Source organism: Acanthochromis polyacanthus, chromosome 18 (genome assembly GCF_021347895.1).
Source record: "Acanthochromis polyacanthus isolate Apoly-LR-REF ecotype Palm Island chromosome 18, KAUST_Apoly_ChrSc, whole genome shotgun sequence".
In the NCBI taxonomy this organism is placed as follows: domain Eukaryota; kingdom Metazoa; phylum Chordata; class Actinopteri; family Pomacentridae; genus Acanthochromis; species Acanthochromis polyacanthus.
The window spans coordinates 18,724,912-18,747,607 of NC_067130.1; the positions used below are offsets into that span (position 1 = coordinate 18,724,912).

The following is a 22,696-nucleotide window of genomic DNA, read 5'->3' on the forward strand; positions in this document are numbered from 1 at the left end:
AATAAATGACTTTTTATCAATATCAATAAAGTCAGAACCGCTTTTACAAGTCATTAGCTTTCAGAGTGCTCCATTTATGAGGTTTAGCTGGTTGGAATAGAGCTAATTTGAACTACTTTATATACTGTTGGGCTGTTAGTTTTACGGCAATGCATCATATTTTACAAGCTTATTATGTCTCTTTTTAAAATCCTAATGAGCAAAGTAAATGTTAAATAGGCGTAGTGGAGTTAAGTGTGCAGTATTCCCTCTGAAATGTGGTGGAGGAGAAATAAAAAGTGGAATAAAATGGAAATTTGAAGAACCACTACTTTAAAACCATGCCACGATGGGTTGCTTTCCATTTCTACAAAACCAAGAAAACAGACCGCGCGAGGACACAAAACGAGAAAGCCACCGCTTCAAGTTGTAAGAGAAGGTTTTATTACCAGTGCTATTTACATAGAAATAATACAGCCTTGCCCCTTTCCCCCCTGAAACGCACACACATGAGCAAGCACACCTCCAAGCATCCACATTCAGGCACCCACACACACACTCACGCTTGTATCCAAGAATATCTCCGTACATCAGAAATAAGACACATTCTTTCTAGATCTTATACAATGTCCAAAAGAAACACAAATCTGACCTGAAAACAATATTTCAGCTAACTCAGTGTGGACAGACAGCATTACAAGATGTGTTTTATGCGAGATATGTTGTGTATGTTGTGCTTAAAGACTGAAATAAGACGATATGGGGGTGGAATTTGCTTGCTTCCCTTTAATGTGTTCCCTTTAATGTGACTGACTTTTGGAATAGCAGCCGTGATGACGCTTGGCCCTGATCTGCACAATAAAAAGAAGACTTAAAAATGCGGAGAATTTGCAAATCTCCGATTCGCGAAGACGTTCACATCCACAGCCAGACTGTGCTGCTCGGAGCCGATTTGGAATCCTACGTGCCTGATGGCCACTAGATGGCAACGAGTGCTTCAGTGCAGACAGTGGTAATGTCACAGATGTTGTCTGCCCCCTCTTTTGTTTTCTCTCTTTAGAGGAAGGAGACCTCAGCTGTTGAAGGACATTCTCCATTATGGGTTCAATGTTCTTTTGAAAATCATTTCCATTAAAACATGTTTTTTAAAAGGGACAGTAACAAAAGGAAGGTCAGGTGAAGCAGTGTGCAGAGCAGAACTATCAGGGCCGCCTGGATGGGTGTGAGATTTGTGTGTGTGTGTGTCTGTGAGTACAAGTGTGTGTATAATTGTGTCCATGTTTTGAATAATGGTATAGACATCCTTTTTTAAGCTACGATCAAGAACACTTTTTGAGCATTAAGGGACTTAGAGCCGAGATGTGTGCAAGAGCGAGTCGTGCCAGAGGTGAGTGTGTGTCTATCAAGCAGCAGCCTTCGATTTGACATAACGTCTCACACGAGTTTAAAATGAGCAACGTGTTTGACATAACATATGACTGAGTGTTTGTGTGTGAACATTAAAGCATGTATCAGAACCGTTGTCTTTGTAATACTGAGGGCAGAGTGGCCACCTAGCATTAGAATGAGGAAAGAAATAATTGCTTGGAAGCAACGTTTTTAAAAAAACAAAAATGTGGAGGGAAATTAAGAAAACTAAACGTGTCCCCTTTGGCGTTCCTCTCTAATGCGTTCATTAGAAGATACCTTTGTTAACAACAAGGGGAAGGCGAGAAGCATTTTTGCTGGATGGAATCGCACATTTTTTTAATTTATTTTTTTCGTCTTTCAAGTCCAGTAATCCAGGAAGGGATATGCTTTGGAGTGTCTACTGGGCAGCGAGTATTACTTTTTCCTGCAAGCTATCCCCCTCTTGATTCAGTTTGTCAACTGTGAAAATCAGTTCATGATTTTAAAAAGTCCTTTGTAGAAATTTCAGCTGTACTTTTCACCCCACAGTGTCTTTTTTTGTGTGTGTGTTTGTATTTTTTATTCGTCTCCTGAATTAACTAGGCCGACACTCAGCCCAGGAATGGTCCCTGTGTCTTCTTGTCCTTTACCAGGCTGTGGTTTCTCCCATCTCCTGGCCTTGGTGGGACATTGGAGCGCTGTAGCTGGAGTTACTGGCCAAGGAGAAAGGAGGACTGGGTCCGCCCCCGTATGCCTCCCCCGGGACGGGCTGCAGAGAGCTCGGTAAGCCCGGCTCTGGACTGGGGGTTTCTGCGTGAGAGATCATGTCCGTGAACCTTTGGTCTTCTGAAGGGTGGTGGCCTGATCCCTCCATGGCTCCAGATCCCAGAATGTAGGGGGACTCAGCTGGAGACTGAGCCTGTGAGGACGGAGGGCCGTGGGGGAAGAAGTCGTAGTTGCTTCCTGGTCCGTAATAGTCACCTTGGTATTCTGTGGAGGGACCAGAGAACACATGGGGTTACACTTCCTATCAAAGACTTGCATGAAACACCCACAGCTCCCCGCAGCAGCGCGCAGTTCCACACACAGCTCCACCCCGACCTAAGTGGTGAAATTGATCATGTCCAATTTTCAACCAACCGGTCTCCAACAGCCTCATTTGAGTGTATAAACAACTCCACACCTCTCCACCTCAGTTCTCTCGCCTTTTACACACTGCATTCATCTCCCTCTCTCATTCAGCTCGCAGCCATGCGTGCACCTCGATGGATTCCTCTGCTGAAACTTCTGGATTTGGATGAGGAATTCCAAAATGAGATTCCAGCCTCCCCTGCAGCCCTGCCAGGTCCTGTCAGCTGCATCTCTCTGTCAGGTCTGATGCAGCTTCCAGCACCCAGCTCCTCGCTGGGCTGTGGTTGTTTCTTGAGCTACACAGATTTCTCTGCTTTATTTTTATAGTTCAGCTCAGAAGAAAGAAATCCTTTCAGTAAAGATTGATGTGAAGATGATATTTCTTGTTAACCGTCAGAACTTTAAAACCTGCTGTCAAGTTTGAAAAGTATTTTATCTTTAAAATATCACCAAAATGGGAGCCCAGATAGCTCAGCTGGCTGAGCTGGTGACCCATAAACAGGAGCTATAGTCCCAGATGTAGTGGTCATGGGTTCAAATCCAGCACATTGCCATTTACTCCATGTCTTTCCCCAACTCTTCTACCCACATTTCCTATCTCTTTCTCTCTCTCCACTTTCCTATAAAATAAAAAAAAGCAAAAATAACATAAAATGTACATATATATCACCAAAATTACACTGTTTCTAATAGCTATAAACTGATGATACAAAACGTAAAAAGAATAGTTGGATTTTTAAGTCTCCCAGTCAAACTGTGTTTTTAAATTTTAAATTTGGCAAAATAAATTAGGTTTAATCTTAAACTTTCTATGATTTATGGCATTCTAACTGTGTCATACAGTACAGACGACATTTCTGAGTTCTCTCCACTTCTAGCAATTGTTGATGCTGTCTCCACAGAGGTGCAGGACTTCAGATTGCAATGAAAGAGGAGGTTCAGAGGGTTAATCATTTGGTCTATGAAATGTCAGAAAATAGTGCAACAATTTGACATCTTTGTCTTGCTTATTTTGCCTAAGCAAGAGTCCAAAACACAAAAACGCACAAATCGCAATAAAATAAACCAACAAAAGGCAAGAAATACTCCGATTTTAGAGGCTGGAAGAAGAGAACTGTGAGAAATGAGCCCTTCGTTGACCAGCTGATTAACTGTGTGGATTATTTTTTCACTTTTAATTCCACCTCCCTGCACAGCTTTGGCCCCCTCAGAGTGCTTTAAGCATTGCAGCGACTCCTCTTCAATTCCCGGTTTCATCGTCACATCATGCTCCTGCTACGTTTCTAGCCACAATAATGTTGGCCCATCAGTGCAGTTTGCACATATGTCACATCAGTGGGGGCGGTGGCACGTTCACCACACGCTATTTTCATCTTTACAGTGACATCCATTGTGCGGGATCACGAGACAAGAAACGGCATGTCAAAACACATTGGGTCTGCTTATACGTGAGCAAATCATTAAGGAGATCTACGCTACAGCAGACACAAGTATGTAGCATGCAGGGAAAATAGCCTCTATGGTCTGCAGAAATCAGATTTGTTGTCATTTTTATTCAAAACAACAAACACCAGTGAGCGAGTAGGCTGCAGAAAATGCAACTCAACATGTTCTAATTGTTGTTTAATAGTTAAATCAGTCAGCCTAAAACTCTAATGGATATCTATTATATCTAGTGGCTAAATATACTGCTGTAACTCCTTTAGATTTAAAACTCCTCCTCAGGAATATTTCAGCAAAGTCTGATCCATGACTGTGCTCCTTCTTGTTTGAATTTAGTTCAAAGTGCTGCAGCAAGGAACTGACACATTAATAACAGAATCCAGTCTCAAGTTTGTTGGTTTCGCAGTAAATCTCCAACACACACTTGGATTAACAAGCATTTTCTAGCTGCCGTATGACGCTGAGTGGCATGTTTATGCCTCAGAGAGGATTCAGTTCAGCTCCTGCTCATGTTTGACGTCTGCAGGTACAGAACTGTATATTCTCATTTGCGCCTCTGTAGTGGGATTCTGTCTTGAAAGATTTAGATAGTATCTTCGCAAGCAGCGCTCCCTGTTGTCTGGATAATTAATAGACTTCACAGTGACCAGTTTCCAAAGGGGTTATTTCTTATTTCGTTACGTTGCTGTTGAATTTTTAAAATGAAACTTCACTGCTGTAAGCACCCAAATTGAAATTCAATTTGCTCCATTTACTGTGAAGTGGAGGCAGATATCTTGGACACAAATGATCTAAGAATCACGACTAATAAACCCCAAACGATACAACAGGTATGTATTATATGGACAATATTCTCCTTTATTGTTTCCAAGCAGAGTACACCTGAATCCATCAAATCCAATTAAGCAACCAGCTGCTGTACTTCTCTTACATTCTCTCAGATATGCCTGCACATGGTTAGTTTGGTATTTCAGAGAGGCACTGAAGCCTGTTACAAAAATACACTTATTCCTTTTGTTGCCAGAACAATCAGACAACAAATATCTACCACAGCCAGAAGGCAGTTAGCTTAGCTTTGCACAAAAACTAGGAACAGGGTAACAGCTAGCCTCGCTCTATCTAGAGATAACAAGATCCACCCATCAGCACCTCTGCAGCTCATGAAGTCACATTATATCATGTTTCTTTAATCTTTTCATAGGGATGTTGACACTGTGGGGTTGCCAGGCAACCAGCAGAGACTCCAGCAAGTCACAGCATCTATCCAAGAATTAGTCCAGCATATAATTCTCTATAACAGCAGAGCAATGCTTTCACTGTAAAAACACAACCAAATGTCAAAAATATGGATCTAAATTGTCAAATTTGTTTTTGAATCCAGTAGCCGGAATGACTGTTAACAGCAGACTGCTGCAAAAAGTGAACACAACAGTTCACAAAGGACTTTTTGGAGTGTCTACTTGATATAGGAAAAAAAGAATATCACTGACAGCTTCACACTGATGCCCTGAGATAGGTGTTTTTACATTTTCTTCTTTTTATATTGCATTAAATTATTTTTCTTTGGTTTTAAAAATATATTAAACAGACTGCAACTTTCATACTTGCTTTATCCTTTATACTCTATTAAATGCGACATTTTTCAGGATTAATCAGGTTTCTCAATTCTCATAAATGATGAGAATTAACCACACGTTATTTAATGTAGCAATTCACAGTTCATGTTGACTACAGTGACAACACTATATAAATACAGCATATTACTGGGAAAGTCTAGTTATCATATTCACCAACACTTTCACCGTAGTTTTTAAGGTTGTTACACTGCACGTTGCACAGCCCAGATACAGCATGTTAATTAATCTGCTTTAATCTTTAACACAGACAGGCAGATTAAGCCCTGTGTACACGTATAAATATATTTTTAGATTAATATTTTCTTGCCTCATTTAAAAAAAGAACTTCTGTTCACATGCGTCCATAAATACAAGAATGCAAAAATGGCTCCAAAATGCTCTAGGAAGCATTTGGAGTCGTTCTACCTCGATAATACAGTTCAAATATGACAGAAGACTGTTATTTAGAATTCATGCAGACTTTAAACAGCAAATACTGTGGGCCAAGTAATACTGGACATAACGGCAACTTTACTGTTTCAGGTGAAGCGATGCTCCAAGCTAAGCTGTGCACTTGTGAAGAAACAGGTACAAATCCACCATTGTTGTTGTTGTTTCAGCCACATGCTCAGCAAACAAAGCAACAGTGGAGACGCACAAATTGCCTTGTGAGGGCATCTTTTTATGAACTCTGTTTTATGAATCCACACATAAACCAGAGTTGCAGAGAATCTCACTTTTAATGAGCTAAATCTGTTTGAGTGTGGTTAAGATTCTGCAAAATCTCCACATTAGAGAGAACAAGGCCTTGATCTTACAACAGAGCCACGCTAGATGATTCCTCCTGTTACGTTCAGCTCTAAGCTAAACAGCTGCAGGTTGTTGGCTCATATTTAACAGACCACCAAGTAACTGGAATAAATCTTCTCGTGCGTTTCTCAAAATGTGGAATTAATCTTCAACCAAGGGCTGATCGCTCAAGCCCAGGCGCTGCTATATATCCAGCCGGACCGGACAATTACTCATTCACCCAGCCACAGTCTAAAAGCAAGTGACAATCAGCAGCATCCATCCATCCATCTGTCAGCTATATGGCTTCATCCTGCAGAGGGTCACCGCTTCTGCAGCTCATCCAAACTGGCATTTGGTGACAGGTGGGATACACCCACAGCCAATTTAGAATCAGCAGTAAACCTGAATGTCTGTGGACTGCAACGATTCATCGATGAATTAATTAAACTGAATCATTTTTAAGAAAAAAAAAGTCCAAATTATCTGTTTAAAGCTTCTTAAATTTGAATATTTTCTAGTTTCTTCCCTCCGCTGTGACAGTAAACTGAGTATCTTTGGGTTGTGGACAAAAGAAGACATTTAACCAAACAACAAATTGATTATTGGAAAAAATAACCAACAGATAAATGAAGTAGCTGGTGGCGGCACCGAGAGCAAATCAGCACATCTACAAGGAGGACATGCAAACCAGTTCAGTGTTGCTGCTGTGAGGTGACTGCTGCTCCACCATGTCGCCCTCACAGTCTGTGGCGTTAAAATGGAAGGCAATTTTCAAACACATTCATGTGATAAACTATTCAGTGAGATTGCATTTTATGAGTTGTTTATCGTAAAAAAAAAAAAAAAAAAAGGGAGAAGCATTTTTAAAAAAAGGATTCCCTTCTCCACATGTAGCCAGTTACTTTGCAGACTGTTTGCATCCATTAACATCTACAAACCTCCACCTGCCTTCTGCTTCCCACCACTCCTTTATTCTTGTTCCAGATTCCCTCAGTAACATTAAGTCCATTGTGTTCCGGCAGCACCTTGAACTGAGATCGATGGCACACTTTATCCCAGCTCCCACGGATGTTGCTCTAGCATTTCTCCACTTTCACCATATGTTCTCCCCCTGCTCCTGTTCCAGCGTAAACGGGGAGAACGTGGGTCACACATCAAGAAACGCAACGCCTAATCAAAGCACCATTATTTGCGGCTGCTTTTTGGAAATTTTCAGCAGGAACAACAAAAGCTGATACGACTTCCACAAGCAAGCTAATTATTTGGTCTCGCAAACAGGCCCCTGTTACTTCGGCCGACCTTGAGAGCAAGCAACAAGCTCGTCTTTTGGTGTGTGAGAGTTGGAGAGGGGAGGGAGACGGGCGAGGGGTGGGTGCTGAGGGGAGTGTGAGCTCTGCAAACTATAATTACACTCACACATGCAGACGCATCACACCACACACAGGCATTCCTGCCTCCGAACAGCGGCGCAGGAACACAGGGAGGCAGCGGGCTCAGATAAAGGCGGGCAGGCTGGCCTGTGCTGCTGCGGCACAAAAGGGCGTGAAAAGCAACGTGTGAAGAAAGCAAGAGAGACGAGAGCGAGGGATGGAGGTTTTGTCCTCTGTTTTCCCCTCCCACACCCTGCGTTGCAGCCTTGACGGCTCCAGTTCATTGTATCCTCAATGCCAGGGCCCTTCAGGTAGACGTGCAGGAGCTGTATAGAAACCGCGGCTCTCAGACTGTCCATCAAAAACAAACTGCTGATATGCATGACAGGTGCATCTGGTTTATTCCTGCAGTTCAGCGTGTGGCTGATGTTGCGTTAGCGCTGTGTTGTTATCTCCCGCCCACCTCCTATTGTCTCAAAATTATTTTTTCTCCATACAATAGCACAATTTTTTTTTCTCAAGTGGCCTTTACAAGCGTTTTTAAAAGGATATTGATTTGAAGGTGTCGTTACATCAACTGGAGATTCAGTTGTAGCACACGTGGTTGGAAAAAAAAAAAAAGCACAGGGCAAAGAAAATAGCTTTTCTTTATATTCACGTTCAATTTCACACTTGGAGAACAACAAACCAGCTACACCTTACATCTCCTGTCTGAAACCCTAATGCTGGGCGAAATCAAAATAAAATGTTCCTAGAAATGAACATTGAATGGGCTTTTTTAAGCGCATGATCTAAGCACATAAATGTTCAATCTGCAGCGGTGTGAGCAGTGAGTGAATGCACTGACTCCTCTGTGCATTTTCACCACATTTAAACCAGCTGTAAGATATCATTTCATGACAACCTTATTGCTATAAATGCTGCTGCTGCTAGGTATATAGCTCAAACTGTAAAGGTTATACTGCACTGAAATGAAGCTGTGTGTTAAGTAAAGGAAACTTCTTCAGAATCTTTTCAAACTTTACATATCTGCTGTCCATTTCTTGCAATTTGTAGCCAAATTTTAAAAAAAAAACTGGTTTCATCTTCACAGTTTGTTGGAGACGCTGCAGCTGTTTTCAAGGATGAACACTTGCAACTTTTAAGAAAGAGAATGATGCTCGGATGCTTGTGAGTTATAAGCTTCGTCTTGCAAAAAAAGAAAACTTTAGAGACACAAGAAGGGAGACACATTTCTGTTGCAGAATGACACAGGACTCAGATCTCATGAATACTAGTGTTTACTCTTGCCATTTTTGAAATTCTCCATTCTCCAAAGTACAAAAAAACAAGTAGCAATAAAATACAAATTGTGTCTTTTGAGCTAAAATGCGTAATTCAAGTGGACTGCCACCACTGCTGCCTCTGTTTACAACGTGTCTGATTATTAAAGCTGCGTGATAGATCGTTGCAGCATCGGCGTGGTGACGTGTGCATGTGCAATAGTGGTACTGCAATGTGAAAAAAGACAAATGAACCCAAACACGTGACGCTACAACTTTTTTTCGCTGCTTGATACATTTGCACCGTTCTCATTCATAGTTAACAAAAGAACACTATCTGACTGAACATCATTTCCTTTGATTTCAGGGCTCCTGTTTTTTGTACTTTGCTCATAAAACGTGCAGTTTGTTGGCGTGCAGCCTCCACATGTGCACAACAAAATGAAACACGGAAAAAGGAGATCTGGTTGCAAAAAAATGAACAGCTGTACGGAAATGCTGTAGCTACAGAACCAGGACCTAAAACAGGTTCTCTGTCTGCACCACACAAGGAAACACGACTGTTTTGTTCACGATTTAAATCAGCAGAAAGTCAGATCTGAATGACATCCAAAGCAAATAAAAAAACTAGCCTGGACGCCTCTAATAATGTTACACCATAAGAGGAAGATTCCAAATGACTTTTTCCTCTTATTTAAATATACTGTTTTGGTTTTTTTTATACAGATGCCCTCACCTACAAAATCACCCAGTCACTGCAGAATGACTGTTTCCAAGTGGAGGTATTCAACACATCTGGCGAAACATCTTGTAGATTTTCATATTTATCGCACTTTTTCTGACACCACGCAACTGTAGTTTATTCCTGTCTAGAAGTGGAATATATTTACATTCCTCTATAAGCACTGAGCTAAACCAGTTGTATTTGGATCAGTTAACAAAAGCTTCTCGCTTTGTTTCCTGTAACGTATCAACGGACTAACCAAGATTAGAGTCAAACTAAAGGCTGGATTGTATCTTTGAACAAATGATGAATAGATTAAAGAAAATAGCGAGGCCCCAAACGTTCAAATTAACTCCACAGCAGTAGCATACAGCAACTGCAGCTGTCATATTTGGTTGGTTGTCGTTCAGTTACACTATGTCACATTTCTGAGGTGAAAGGGAAACCCGGTTTGCTGTTGTGATTGCTGCACAAAACACTGCTCCATATTGCACATTAATATTACAAGAGACCCCACAGGCGCAGCAACAGAGTGTATTTAAAGACACAGCAGCAGCTGAATGTCGTCACAACATTCACGTCTTACCTCCATAGTAACCGTAGGCCCCGGGTCCTAAAATGTCTGGATCTTCAATCCTGCCTCCCAGGGGCCGCATCCTCCTCGGGCCCCTGAAGAAGGCGTGCCGTCGGGCCCCCAGAGCGCTCAGCTGCTTCATCCGTCGTTCTTTGGATCTTCTATTCTGGAACCAAACCTGAAAAACCAAAGCGGAGGGACGAGGGTCGCAGTTATCCGGTTTACATTTGTCTTTCTCCTGCTCAACCAATCGCTGCTCTCGCTCAGACTTCTCACCAAATCGTGTCGCTGTAAGATTCCGACTCTAATCACAGCCACTACAAGATTCAGCTGGCTGCGTCTCGCACACAAAAAAAGAACGCATGAAGCACAAGAATTGAAAACAAATTAATATGGATCAACTCCTCTTTTTAGGTCACTTCACTCATCTATTTCATTTCATGCTCATTGTTGCAGAGTTTGTGTCGAAAACCACAATTTACATCAGATTTGAAATGCTGCCTTTAAGTCTTTTTAAGGGCTTTTATTCAAAAACTGCAAAACTATTTCCAACAAATAACAAGAAGTCCTTGCTCCTGGCCTATTATGATCCCATTTCTCTGACACCTCTGCACCCGTTTTAAACTCTATTGACTGCATCACAATTAGTTATGGCCTCTCCGCGTTTATTTTAATTAAGGTGGAAATTCTTGGAACTCAGCATTAAAAACAAAATGTTAAAAGCCTTTTTTAAAAAATGCATTTACGCTTGACAGGAAAAGTAACATTCCCCAGTGCAATGCCAGAACACAAAGGTATGATCAAATCAGTATTATCACACCATGAATGGTAACACCTAGAGGAATTTCTGACACACGTGCAGAAAGCACAAAGGATCAGGGAGAGAAATTAGAGAAAGCATAGATATGCAGAGATGACATGAAAAATAACACTTTTCAGCAATAAAGACATTTTCCTGTGACTCAAATGAACCCCAATACACCTCACTGCAAGTTAAACTAAACTGCAAAGCTGTAAATCAGAGCATCACTATGATTAAATAAACTTTCTTTGAAGAGGAACAAAGGAGGATTTTGAAAATGTAAACAAAAAAAAAGACACCATATGGAAGAATGTCTTTGCATTATAAGCACATAACACGTTTGTTCCTCTTTTGCATCAGTGCTGCATAATGATGTATGTTCACACCAGCTAGGCTGCACCAGAGGCAGAATCCCACTGTGCTGCAGATTAACAAAAACACACACACACACACACACACACACTTATAATAATAATAATAAAAAATAAAACACCTAAAACCACTTAGGCTCTGCTCTCTGTGCTCCAGCGGCAAAGGCAACACCTGCTTATTGAGAACAATCGTCTAACTGTAGGGTACATTTTTATGGAAATGCTCTCGCCTCCCTTGAGAGAGCGTTGCTTAGGGATTACATACACATGCTGGAGAAGCAGCGTGGCTCACAGGGCTCCCCGCGTTGAGAGCAATGGTATTTAACACACACTGAACGGGGAGGAAAGATGACGAAACAGAGCCTCCATTTTGGCTCCGAGGCAACAACGCACAAGGGGTGGAGGGGATGGGAGAGGGAGGGAGGGAGGGGATGGGAGAGGAGGAGAAGGAGGAGAGGTGGGGAGAGAGCGAGGGACTGGCTGACTTATCGATTAGCCGAGGGATTGATTGAATGATTGATTGATGCGCGGAGTGTATGATGCGGACGAGGCGGGCTGCAAGTGAGTACGAGGGGAGAGGTGGGAAAAAGGGGAGGGTGGTATGTAAATCTGTGAAATCAGCGATAATTACAGTGAGTGCACAAAAAGCCACATCACAGTTGGCAGAGATGGTGCTAATCATCCTGACACAGTCTGCACCCAGACACCGAGCGAGTCTCTGTGTGCGTGTGTGTGTGTGTTTGTGTGTGTCTGCATATGTGTTTGAGGATGAAAAGGCAGCCAGAGATACAGAGACAAAACGCTGGTGTTTGTATGTGGGGGGTGGGTGGGTGGGGGGGTGGGGGTCCTCTACCAATCGGCAAAAACAAGGTTATTTCATGATTGTGCAACTTGGAATGAAACGCTGTCGGCACCACATGAATTATGCCTTTAGACAAAACAGCATTCTATTAAATCCTATCATATTTGACCAAAACAAGGCTAACCTTTGGCAAATTTCATTGAGGGCAACATCTATTAAATAAGCTGCAGTCTGCACAAAATAAGCAACATTATTCAAGAAAACCTTATTTTATTACATTCTGCTGCATTTGGGGAAAATAAGGCTAGCCTTTTACTGATTTCACTGCTGTGAAACATGTATTGCTACTAAAATAAACAGCTGTGTGCACAAAATAATTACAACTCTTTTGTTATTTTCAAGCACAAAAAATGGACGACTCGATCTGAAATGCAAAGATCAGCCCATGTTAATGCAGAAACTGGAGGCCAACATTAAAGCAGTTTTTATAATAATTAAAATGTGAGGTGGGAACAAAGTAATTTTCAAAAAGTGTTGCATTAAATAGTAGTGTTAAATGGTGGTCTTTAAATGACAAAAAAATAAAAGCACATTAAAGGTAAAGTTTATTTTTGTATGCAATAATATAAAAATTGTGCAAAATCTCAATCTATTGTTGTGTGTAAATGTTAAAATGATCCTCCTTAGCAACACATGCTTGAGAATGTTTTATCTATTTCCTTATTTTTAAAATGAAAAAATGCAGACAGGCTTCTGTGTAAAGCCAATTATTATCCTTTTAGTCTTCTATCATCTTAAAACAACAAAAATACAGATCATATAGAATCATTTCACTCCTGATCTATATCCTGCTAATAGTCCACATCATGTTTTGACATTTCTCTAATAGATAATGAGGCCTTCAATTAAATGTTCCCGCATTCCAGCAAAATTAAAAGGTAATTTCACTGATTTATAATCCGTCATTTGTCTCTAATTTGTCTTTGTCTCGGTGGATCCTCCCCCATCGCCCGCACAAAGAGCCTCTTTCAGCATCCCTGGCACCAGAAACAACGCGCAGCTCTTCTTACCTGGATCACCCGCATGTTTAGTCCCGTTTCCTGGGCCAGCTGTTCTCGGATGTGCCGGGTGGGTTTCGGCGTGGCGACAAACGCCGCCTTTAACGTTTCCAGCTGCTTGGCCTTGATGGTGGTCCGGGGCCCCCGCCTTTTGGTCCCCGAGTTCTGCTCCTCGTTCTCAATATTGTTCGTTTCCTTATCTGAGGACGTTGAATTGTCCGTCTCCTTTATGTCGTCCTGTATTGGGTCCTGCAGATCCGGCGATAAACTCCTATCTGTACACGACGACACTGGGGAGCGGCAGGGAAAACAAACAAGAGGAAGGTCACGATCCGAAATGTCAAGCAGGGAGGGGGGGTCCTGTTTTAATTAACAGCGGAGATGCGCACCGGCAACACGGACTATTACGCATCCAAAACCTGCCATTATGCAGAAAATCAGAATTGAAAAGGCGCTTGGATGAGATGTTTGTGCCCGTCTTCCAAGCAAATACTTTCATTTTCTTGCTTTCTTTTAAAGTGTATTTTTTATATTGTTTGCAAAAATGCATCCCACAATTAAATGTGTGAAAAATGCACAAATTGAAACAGATCGTTTTTACTTTAAAGTAAAAAAAATCCTCATCTAGTCACAGAAAGCAGCATATACATAATTATTAACATATAAATAAAGGAGATGAGAACAAATTGTGTCCATTATAAAGAAGGGAGCGTGACACCTTGAGTACAGCAGGGTGTGGAGAGGTTCTGCTGTCCTCCTGAGCTTTTTATAAGGATGAATAGACGGTGGGAAGAGGAGCAGCACGCACGGCCAGACTAACATACTCATCCCCAGTGGACCCTGGCGTACAATAACACAAAGCTATTATTCTGTGGAGGTAAATATTGAAACTATTGGGCTCACAAGGTTGGTGTGAAACGCTCTCCACGGACAGCTGAGAACGATCAACAAAAACAAAATCTTACTGCCTCCGCTGCTGACTTCCTTTTGTCCTCTTAAATGCCATTAAAATGCCATTTTATTCATCAGATAAGTTTTTTTTTTTTTTGCTAGAACGAAAACCCACACGTCATTGATACAAAGCAAACAACGCGCTCACAAAGAGTACTTTGCTTTTTGTGTTTAAATGGGGACAAAAACAGGCACGGACGCAACAAAAATACGCACAGCCAGGCCCATGACCGCTCCGCTTACCTGAGTTCAAGTTGACTTCTTTAATGGCCCCGGAGCTCAAATAATCTTCTTTGCACACAAACTTGTTCTCGTCTATCACATAGAGTTCCTCTCCCGTGGACAGCTGCTTGTTACACACCATGCAGGTGAAGCAGTTCAGATGGAACACCTTGCTGCGCGCTTTGCGCACCAAGTCGTTTGGTGAGATTCCCTGCAGGCAACCCGCGCATTTGGTGCCAAACCGCCTGGATGGAAACGAAAAAAAAATATTGTGAGATTCATATTTGTGTCCCCCCCCCCCAAACACACAGAGAAAACATTGTGTTTAGGCCCCCCACATATAAAATGGTCAGAGCAGTGGACCAAGGGCCCGTTAGAAATTACACAAACCAACCTTTTGCACAACTCTTAACATCCATTTTGTTTAAATAAATCGATTTTTTATGTTTGTATATGAGCGTTAGGTTAATTATAAAAACATTCTAAAAATCATACTAGTTTGTTAGGAATGAACAAGTCGAGCCAGTCCTAACAAAAACAAATTACGCAAAAACCAAATTACGCACGACCTAAAATACTTCAAACTTACCATAAACCAGCACATAATAATAATGATAATAATAATAACGTTTTGTAACAATTGCAGTAAAGTTCCATATAATCACATGTGGATATTTTATATTTTTGTTAAGTAATATTGAAAATATTTAAAAATAAACGCACACACAAACTAAACTAAAAGCACGTCTGTCTGTCTCTGTGTGACTGACCGGGAGTATTAATAATGGCGGTGACGACACTAAAATAAAATAATAAAAAACACTGGAGGTAGAAAAAAAAAGCTAATAATTTTGATGGAGGTGCTCTGACAATAACCCCACGCAAAACGTATTAGTGACAATCAACACATTGTAGCCACGGATATATTATAGGATTAAGCAGAGTGGGAGCATCTTAGCGTGAAAATCTTCTCTTAATCCATATTCACCCGCTTAAATACTGGGTGGGAAGACTCATCAATTTGATACACAAATAGCCCCAAATAAATTCAGCAGAATTCCTCCTCCTGATCTGACAGGATGAGTGAGAGAGGCAGAAGAAGGAGGAGGTGTTTGTAAATTTTGCTTTCGGGGAAAACACACACACATAAAAAAGAAGTGAGAGGATCTGATTGGCATTTACAGTTATTTTGTCACTGTAAGGAGCTCCAGCTGATGTTGGAGGCTCACACCGGGCCTTCTGTACCTGGATGGGGCCATCAGAGGAGGGGGGTTTGCTGGAGCCTCTGGGTGAGAGCGATCCCCTCTTTTTGTGCAGCATTGTTTTTACACTAATGCAGGCTTGTGTCCCCATTTGCAATGGTATCGCTCCACTATCCTCCCTTTCTCATGCATGGCCAAGCCTCCCCCAGCGAAAAGGGCACAACTCTACTTACACAACAAATGGACACATTAGGGTGATTACTGTTTCGCCTGGCTAATGGCTGGCCATTTAAATCCACCGCTTGATGGGACCTGCGGTAATATGATGGCCAAGGCCGCGCGAGGCCAATAATAGCCCCGTCCCAACAAAGGCTGATGTGTCTTACATGTCATTAGACAATTTGGGAGAAAATAACTGACACATACAAATGAAAATGATGCTAAGAGAGTGCGGCGGGACAAACAAGGGCTTCACTTATCACTCAATTATCTGGAACACTTTTTGGGAATTGTGAAGCGGTTAATAGCCTAATGGCTGTTTGAAAAAGAGTTGTCTGGAGCCGGGAATAGATTTTAACAAATGCTCGGGACACAATACACGTGGCTACACAATGAAATTAAGTATGAGATGTCCCATTTTATTGTTGTGGAGGCCCCTTTAAAAAGGCCACACGCTGCGTAAATCCAGTGTATTTCACTAGAGATGAATAAAAAAAGAGATTTGTAAATTTAGTTAGGTGTCAGTGATACTTTTCAGATTTATCCAAAGTGAACATTTTTATTTTATTTCAGCTACATATAAGTTTTCTTTTTTAGCTGTGTACAAATGGTTTTACGCATGACCTGACCCCTGCGCGCATACTATTTAAGTGGAGTTTTTCCTGAGGGCCAGAATACTTTTATTTTGATCTCATTTTTAAATCTTTTTTTTTTATCCCAAGAAATATTTTTCTTCGTTTTAAATTGTGCCATCGTGGCCCGTTTCCCTGTCAACACCGGAATCGGAGCACAATTTTCAAGAACTCTGCGTCCAGACTCTGTTACCTGAAAAAGTCCATTTTGCAATAGAGCTTCCCGTCCCTGGAGAAGCACTTCTCGGTGAGGTTGCAGTTGCAGTCGCAGCACTGGACACACTTGGCGTGCCACGCTCTGTCCAGCACGTTGAGGAGGAACCGGTCCAGGATGGGCCGTTCGCACCCGGCACAGTGGACCATCATGTCGCCGGCCTGCAGGACGCCCAGTGCCGACCTTCCCACACGGACTGCGCTGCTCGGACTGGGGCACCCCGGGTCTACGCGGAACAACGTCTTGGCTCCGGGGGAGGTGTGCTGTCAGGCGAAAACTGGAGGAACCTCTCGCTGGAAGGCGGCGGAGTGACAAACCCCGCGAAGTGTTTGTAGTCCTGCTCCTGTTGGCTCGCTGTCCTGCTACTTGTCACAATCCACAATCCAAAGAAGAAGAGGAGGGGGAAAAAAAATTCAGCTGCGCCAGCTGATGGACTGCGTGATGGACAAACCGGGCATGTTTTGTCACCAGTTAAAATATCATTATTCAGACGTGTTTATTTCGGATAGTTCATCCCTCGCTCATGCTTTGTTTTGGGTCCAGTAATTTCCTTCGGGCTCACCTCACGTCGCCACTTTCACATCACTGTGCCTGGGTTATCACGAGGTTTTGCCAGCGAGACGCGCATCCTGCGCTCAGATTGGACGACGCCCTTGTTAATTCCCGTGCCAGGAGAGCCAATCAGAGCGCAGTTGTTATGGTTACACGTTCAAAGCTGTAGCCTCCGAGCGGACCTCAAGCGCACGCCGTGAAGATGTACCCGGGCCGTGGGTGCGGGTGTTTCTGGAGGCCAGCGAGCGTGTGGACGCTTCACGGAGGCATCGGTGACTTTACAGCTGCTCTGCTCCATCTAAAGCCACAAACACGGACGAGCTGCAGCAGCGGGCGCGGCGCTGCCAACAAATGAATGTGAATAGATGTACGTACGGGGTGGGAGTAGCCGAACAAGGGCTAATGCTACACAGCCTTATAATGGCCTTGTGAGAAACCGCTGCTGCATCTCAGTGTGTGTGTGAGCGGCCCGGAGAGGAGGGGCCGCTGGCCTTTCTCATGCACAAAGCTATTTACAGGGAAATGCGATGGATTAGCTGCAGCTCATCAACAGGGAGAGCCTGTTCACCCGGTGCTTTAACAGAGTGGCCACCAATCGAAGGGAATTTCAATATTTACCAACTGCCTCGTTTTGTTAGTTGCAGTTAAGCAAACATGCAATACGTTCATTCACATTAGTGGATGGATGAGACCCTCTGAGCTTCTTCTCTTAGCGCTGATTCATGCGAATGAGGTGAGGTGTGAATTTTAGCTAATTTTACACGATTGGAGGTCAGTCAAAACAACATTTAGAGAGGAACAGCAACCCATGCCTGATAGTTTTAACAGATGATCTATCTATCCATTTATCTATCTATGGAAAATCCCTACATTAAAATTGAATTGCATTTCTTTTGAAAGCAACCATATTATTCTTGCTTTAAAAAGTACATCATTTTTTAGAATACGTTGGCCATATAGGTAAAAGTGCTGGATTTTTTTAAATTTTTTAATTTGATACCAGACATCTGTAGATTTCAGGATTTTGTTGTAGATGATACACCTTCATCCATATTTTGGACATGTGTTTGTGTTTTTCTTTTACATTAAAAAAAAAAACAGTTTGCACCATAAATTGGAGAAAAGACAAACTGCACGAAATTCGAATTTCCTTAAGTAAGATGTGCAGATTCCAAGTGCCTAATGTGTCTCCCTCGAAAAAGAAATCTGCATCCATGCATTCACACTCCAACAAGACCAAAAAAAAAAGAAAAAAAACAAAACAGAAGAAGCCAGGCCCTGAACCACAATCACCTTATAACCTTCAAAATAATGGCCATTCCACAGTGTAAAAACATATACACAAAAATGATAACCTAGTCTAACATTTTATGATTTTTTTTAAAGTTAATGACAAAAAAAGAGAAAAAAGAATGAATTTTAGAGAGCGATGTTATGCCAAATTCAACTATGGTAGGTTTGCATTGTAAAAGCAATCCTGTAAATCTGGCAGCAAAGGTAACAGTAAAAATACCTAAAAAATGATTGAATGCTATAATTTTTCAAAATCTGATATAATGGCAGCTGTCTGTAAAATTATGATGAATCCTTTGAACTGTCACACATCGTCAATAAAAACAAATACTTTTTACTATTTGTAAAAATGCTATTCTTTCAAATACTGGAAATTATTTACAGTTTTATTTTGTTATTTTTACAGTCAGCCTGTAAACTAACATTTTTTTTCTGTGATATGATTCACCATTTTCAGTCCTGTTTTGTCAAATAACAAATATCTGTAAAGTACATACATCTATATTTACAAATTCCATTTAAATAAAAACAGAAATGTAATTTTGTAATAAATGTAAAATACTGAAACACAATTAGTAAAAATACAGATTTATGATGAGAATATTGCTTATATTTTTGGCCTGTTCTTTTTTCCAACATGTAATTTAATGACTTTTTTTCCCCTCTGATTTTGCTAGATGCAATTTATCCAAACAGGAAGAGTTTATTTGAAACTGTTCATTTTTTACAGTGCATGTCCCCACCTCCTTTCTTTGGTTGTTTGTTTTGTAATGTCTCCTGTTTTCTGACACCCTAAACTGTTACACGGATGGTATACAGAACCATTAGAGGAATTCTCCACTTTCCAGCTGTGACATGGGCTATAATTAAAGTTTTTCTTATCAAAATCACACCCCTGAAAGTGTGGATTTATCCCACAGGTTAGTGGTTTAACCTGGCTATTTCACGTCTTTGTACAGAGACAAGGCTGAATGCGCTTCCCCAATTATCCCAGCTCCAAACACGGTGACCTTTAGCCTGTTAAATGAGGGAGAGGCAGAGAAAAGAGCTGGATTCGGGAGAGGCAGGCGGTGGGAAAAAGAGCATGTGAGGCAAACGCATTCAGTCACCTCTTGTTTTTTTAGCGCAACCACATGGCATTGTGCAGAGGAATAAAAAGCCCTGTTTGCTTTCTGCTTTGTTCTGCTCACCTGTGGAGGGAAGCGAGGGAGCTGTCCGTGGTGCTGAAGGCTGGAAGCACCAAGGACAGCAACAGGTTTTGATTCGTTTCCCTCCTGCATTGCATGATCACACACATATACTGGTTATGGCTTCTACTGTTCCATAAACTCCATGTACATGTTCAGCAGATTCTTTGTGCACTTTGGTGGCTAAATTGAAAAGTGTCAAAGCTGATCTCCAGTCAGTGATACACAATTTGGTGTGTTTCTCATTGATTCTTGATCCAAGCTTCTTTGACTAAATCATACAAGAAGCAGCCCAGACAAGCACATTTTTCAGAAACTGATACTACAGTGAAATATCACACATTAGAAATTTTTGATTTAAAAAAAAAAAGATAAAGTAAAGCTACATAGAATGGAATTTATTAAAAGTTCCACCGTGTTCAAAGCTCAGAGGTAAAATCCTGCCCTTTTTTGCCTTTTTGCTTGCACAAAACATTTCAGAGAAGGTTGGAGTTCTGAAGGATGGATTGTCGGCATTCAGCACTTCAAATAAAGCAGCTGAGGGGAAAGCTACAGAAGAGGATTTATAAAGGATTCCAAATCATACGAGAATAATTTTAAAATTTTGATGAACATTTCATAAATATATTTATTTGTGAGTTTGTTTTCAGAGGATAGGAACTTTGTTAGTACATCACAGCTGTTTATGAGTGCCTACAGCCCAGCACAACACATATTTTTCAAGGACCAACATCTCAAGTGGTTTGAGCATCAGTCCCCTTTCTTTATTAAGAGGTCTTCATGAAATTTCTCTGCTGTGCCGCGCCTATGTCTCTCCCTCTCAGTGTTTTTATTTGGAATGCACTGGGAGTAAAGGTAATGATTTAAACAACACAAGTAACGTCCGCAAAACCTGAACCCATGTTTTATTTCTTTAATACATGTTCCTACAGAAAATGTGACCTGAGGATGGCAGAATAAAAAGGTTAATATTTGCAATAATTGAATTTCTGCAAATATTTTCAAAAATAAGCTGCTCCTGCTGAAGTAGTTTGTGGTGGTTGCTGTGGACGGCGAGATGAAATGAAGCCTTGAAGGGGGAAGAAGAAGAGGAAGAAGCATTGGATAGAAATATAAATCTAAAAAAATGTGTATGGAGGAGGGAATGGAAGGCCGGAAAAAAGACGCCCCCACACCCAAATTCACCCCCCACAGCCCCACCTTCCTCGCTCTACTCCTCTACACCCTGACAGTCCAGACACCTGAGCAGATCGCTTCCTCCCCCCTCCTCCTTCCTCCCCCGCCATGCGGTGTCACCCCAACCCCGGAGGCGCGTGCACACGCACACATGTACGCTCAAGACCACCTCCAGGGCCCCTCTTTGGCAGGGCCGGTCCCAGGGGAGAGGTTAGCATGATGGATGTCTGATTGGTAGCCCTCCCTTAGGGCCTCCCTCTCCGTCACCTCTCTGCGCTCTGAATTAAAAGGCCGTTTGTCTCCTCTGAGTCCTCAGCTGTAGAGCGCCGGCCTGCAATTTCACAGCACTCAGAGAGAGAGGGAGACCATTACAGAGGAGGTTGTCAGGGGAGCCATCAGAGCCTGGACACGCCTGAGGGACTCTCTCTTTCCCCTCTATCTTCACTGCTCCCGTCTCCTCCTGCTCTGCACCGCCAACACCTCTATCCCACTGGAGGCAGCCAACCCTGCACTCACAAATATATAAATATTCAAGGCCTCGGCTAGATTCAAGCATGTGTGCACCTATATGCATATAAGCACCAGTGCATGCACACTTCTCATGTGGGGCTTTGTCATTTTTAAATCCAACTCTCTCTGTTGGTGCTTAACTAAATTAACAAATCTAATTACATCAAGTAAGATTATAGGAAAGAAGAAACAACACATTCTTGCCATTGGAAATGAAAGCTTGAAATAAAAAGGAATCAAACTTTCTTTGAATTCAAAGGAATTGCTGTTGAACCTTCGCATAATCTGGTCTGACAAGTGAGTTATGGTGACTGATGTCAGCATCTTTAGGTATTTTACAACTGTCATTAGTGAGTCAGTTTGGTGTCATTATGGTTCTTATCTACATGATGTAAAAAAAAAAATTTAAAAAAAGTTTTTTGAACAATTATTTCACAGATTTTCCCTGTTTTGTTAAATTAAGGATAATATGTAGTAAAGTCACAGAAAAGCCCAAAAACATCCAAAACTGTAAATAACATCCACGTCCAAATTCAGTATTTTTTCAAATAGCAAGCCATTCTTTTACAACGTATAGCCATAAAGTTTTGTAGTTTTAATGTATTTAAATGAGCTAAACATGTGATTATGTTTGAAATGTTTGCTGTTATTTCAGTAGATTTTACTGTTTTAAATGAACTATTCCACCATTTTTCTTGTACCATGCTGCCAGATTTTCATTTTATTTATTCATTGTTTACATTTTACCTGTTTTACTCTGAAAAGCATTTCTAGTTATCCAGCAAATGTCATTTGTAGCCACAGCCACCACAATTTATCAAAGATAATTTAACCCGGTTGTTAAACATAACAGTGGCGTCATTCTGTATTTGCATAACTTGCAGACTTTTGAAAGAATTCTCATCAAAGGCATTCATGCCTCTACGGATAAAAAAAGACAGAGGTCGTGAGAGAGATGCTCAAATTTAGCCTAAATTCCACTTTGGCCCACAATTTTGTTAATAATAATAATAATAATAATAATAATAATAACAACAATAATGAAAGCACTCAGAGAGCAGAGTATTCCAACAAGGCTGTTCATTCCCCCATATGGCATTGTCAGAAATGGAGCATTTTTTGTCAAAATGCAGCATTTCTTTATGAGTTACTGATGATCAGAAATCCCAGCAACATAGAATGTGGCCATTTAATATAGATGTACCTATACCTGTTGTCATGGTTA

The 22,696-nt window shown here is 41.4% G+C and overlaps 1 protein-coding gene across 1 annotated transcript; it reads right to left on the reverse strand.

Annotated features, from left to right (window-relative positions):
- Window positions 1–400: 400 nt before the first annotated feature.
- Window positions 401–17,657, reverse strand: lhx5 (LIM homeobox 5). Its single transcript, XM_022201989.2, has 5 exons — window positions 16,733–17,657; window positions 14,508–14,731; window positions 13,326–13,603; window positions 10,293–10,458; window positions 401–2,358 (listed from the first exon to the last, which is right to left on the reverse strand). Exons 1-5 carry the CDS (start codon window positions 16,903–16,905, stop codon window positions 2,015–2,017), a joined length of 1,185 nt encoding a protein of 394 aa, XP_022057681.1. The 5' UTR covers window positions 16,906–17,657; the 3' UTR covers window positions 401–2,014.
- Window positions 17,658–22,696: the final 5,039 nt, after the last annotated feature.

Excerpts from the sequence above, each read along its gene's own strand:
- lhx5 (XM_022201989.2), bottom strand. The coding sequence starts at position 16,905 with ATGATGGTCCACTGTGCCGGGTGCGAACGGCCCATCCTGGACCGGTTC. Across the intron at positions 13,604-14,507 it reads AGAAGTCAACTTGAACTCAG|TGTCGTCGTGTACAGATAGG; the intron begins GTAAGCGGAGCG and ends GCCGCTCCCCAG. Across the intron at positions 2,359-10,292 it reads GGCCTACGGTTACTATGGAG|AATACCAAGGTGACTATTAC; the intron begins GTAAGACGTGAA and ends GTCCCTCCACAG.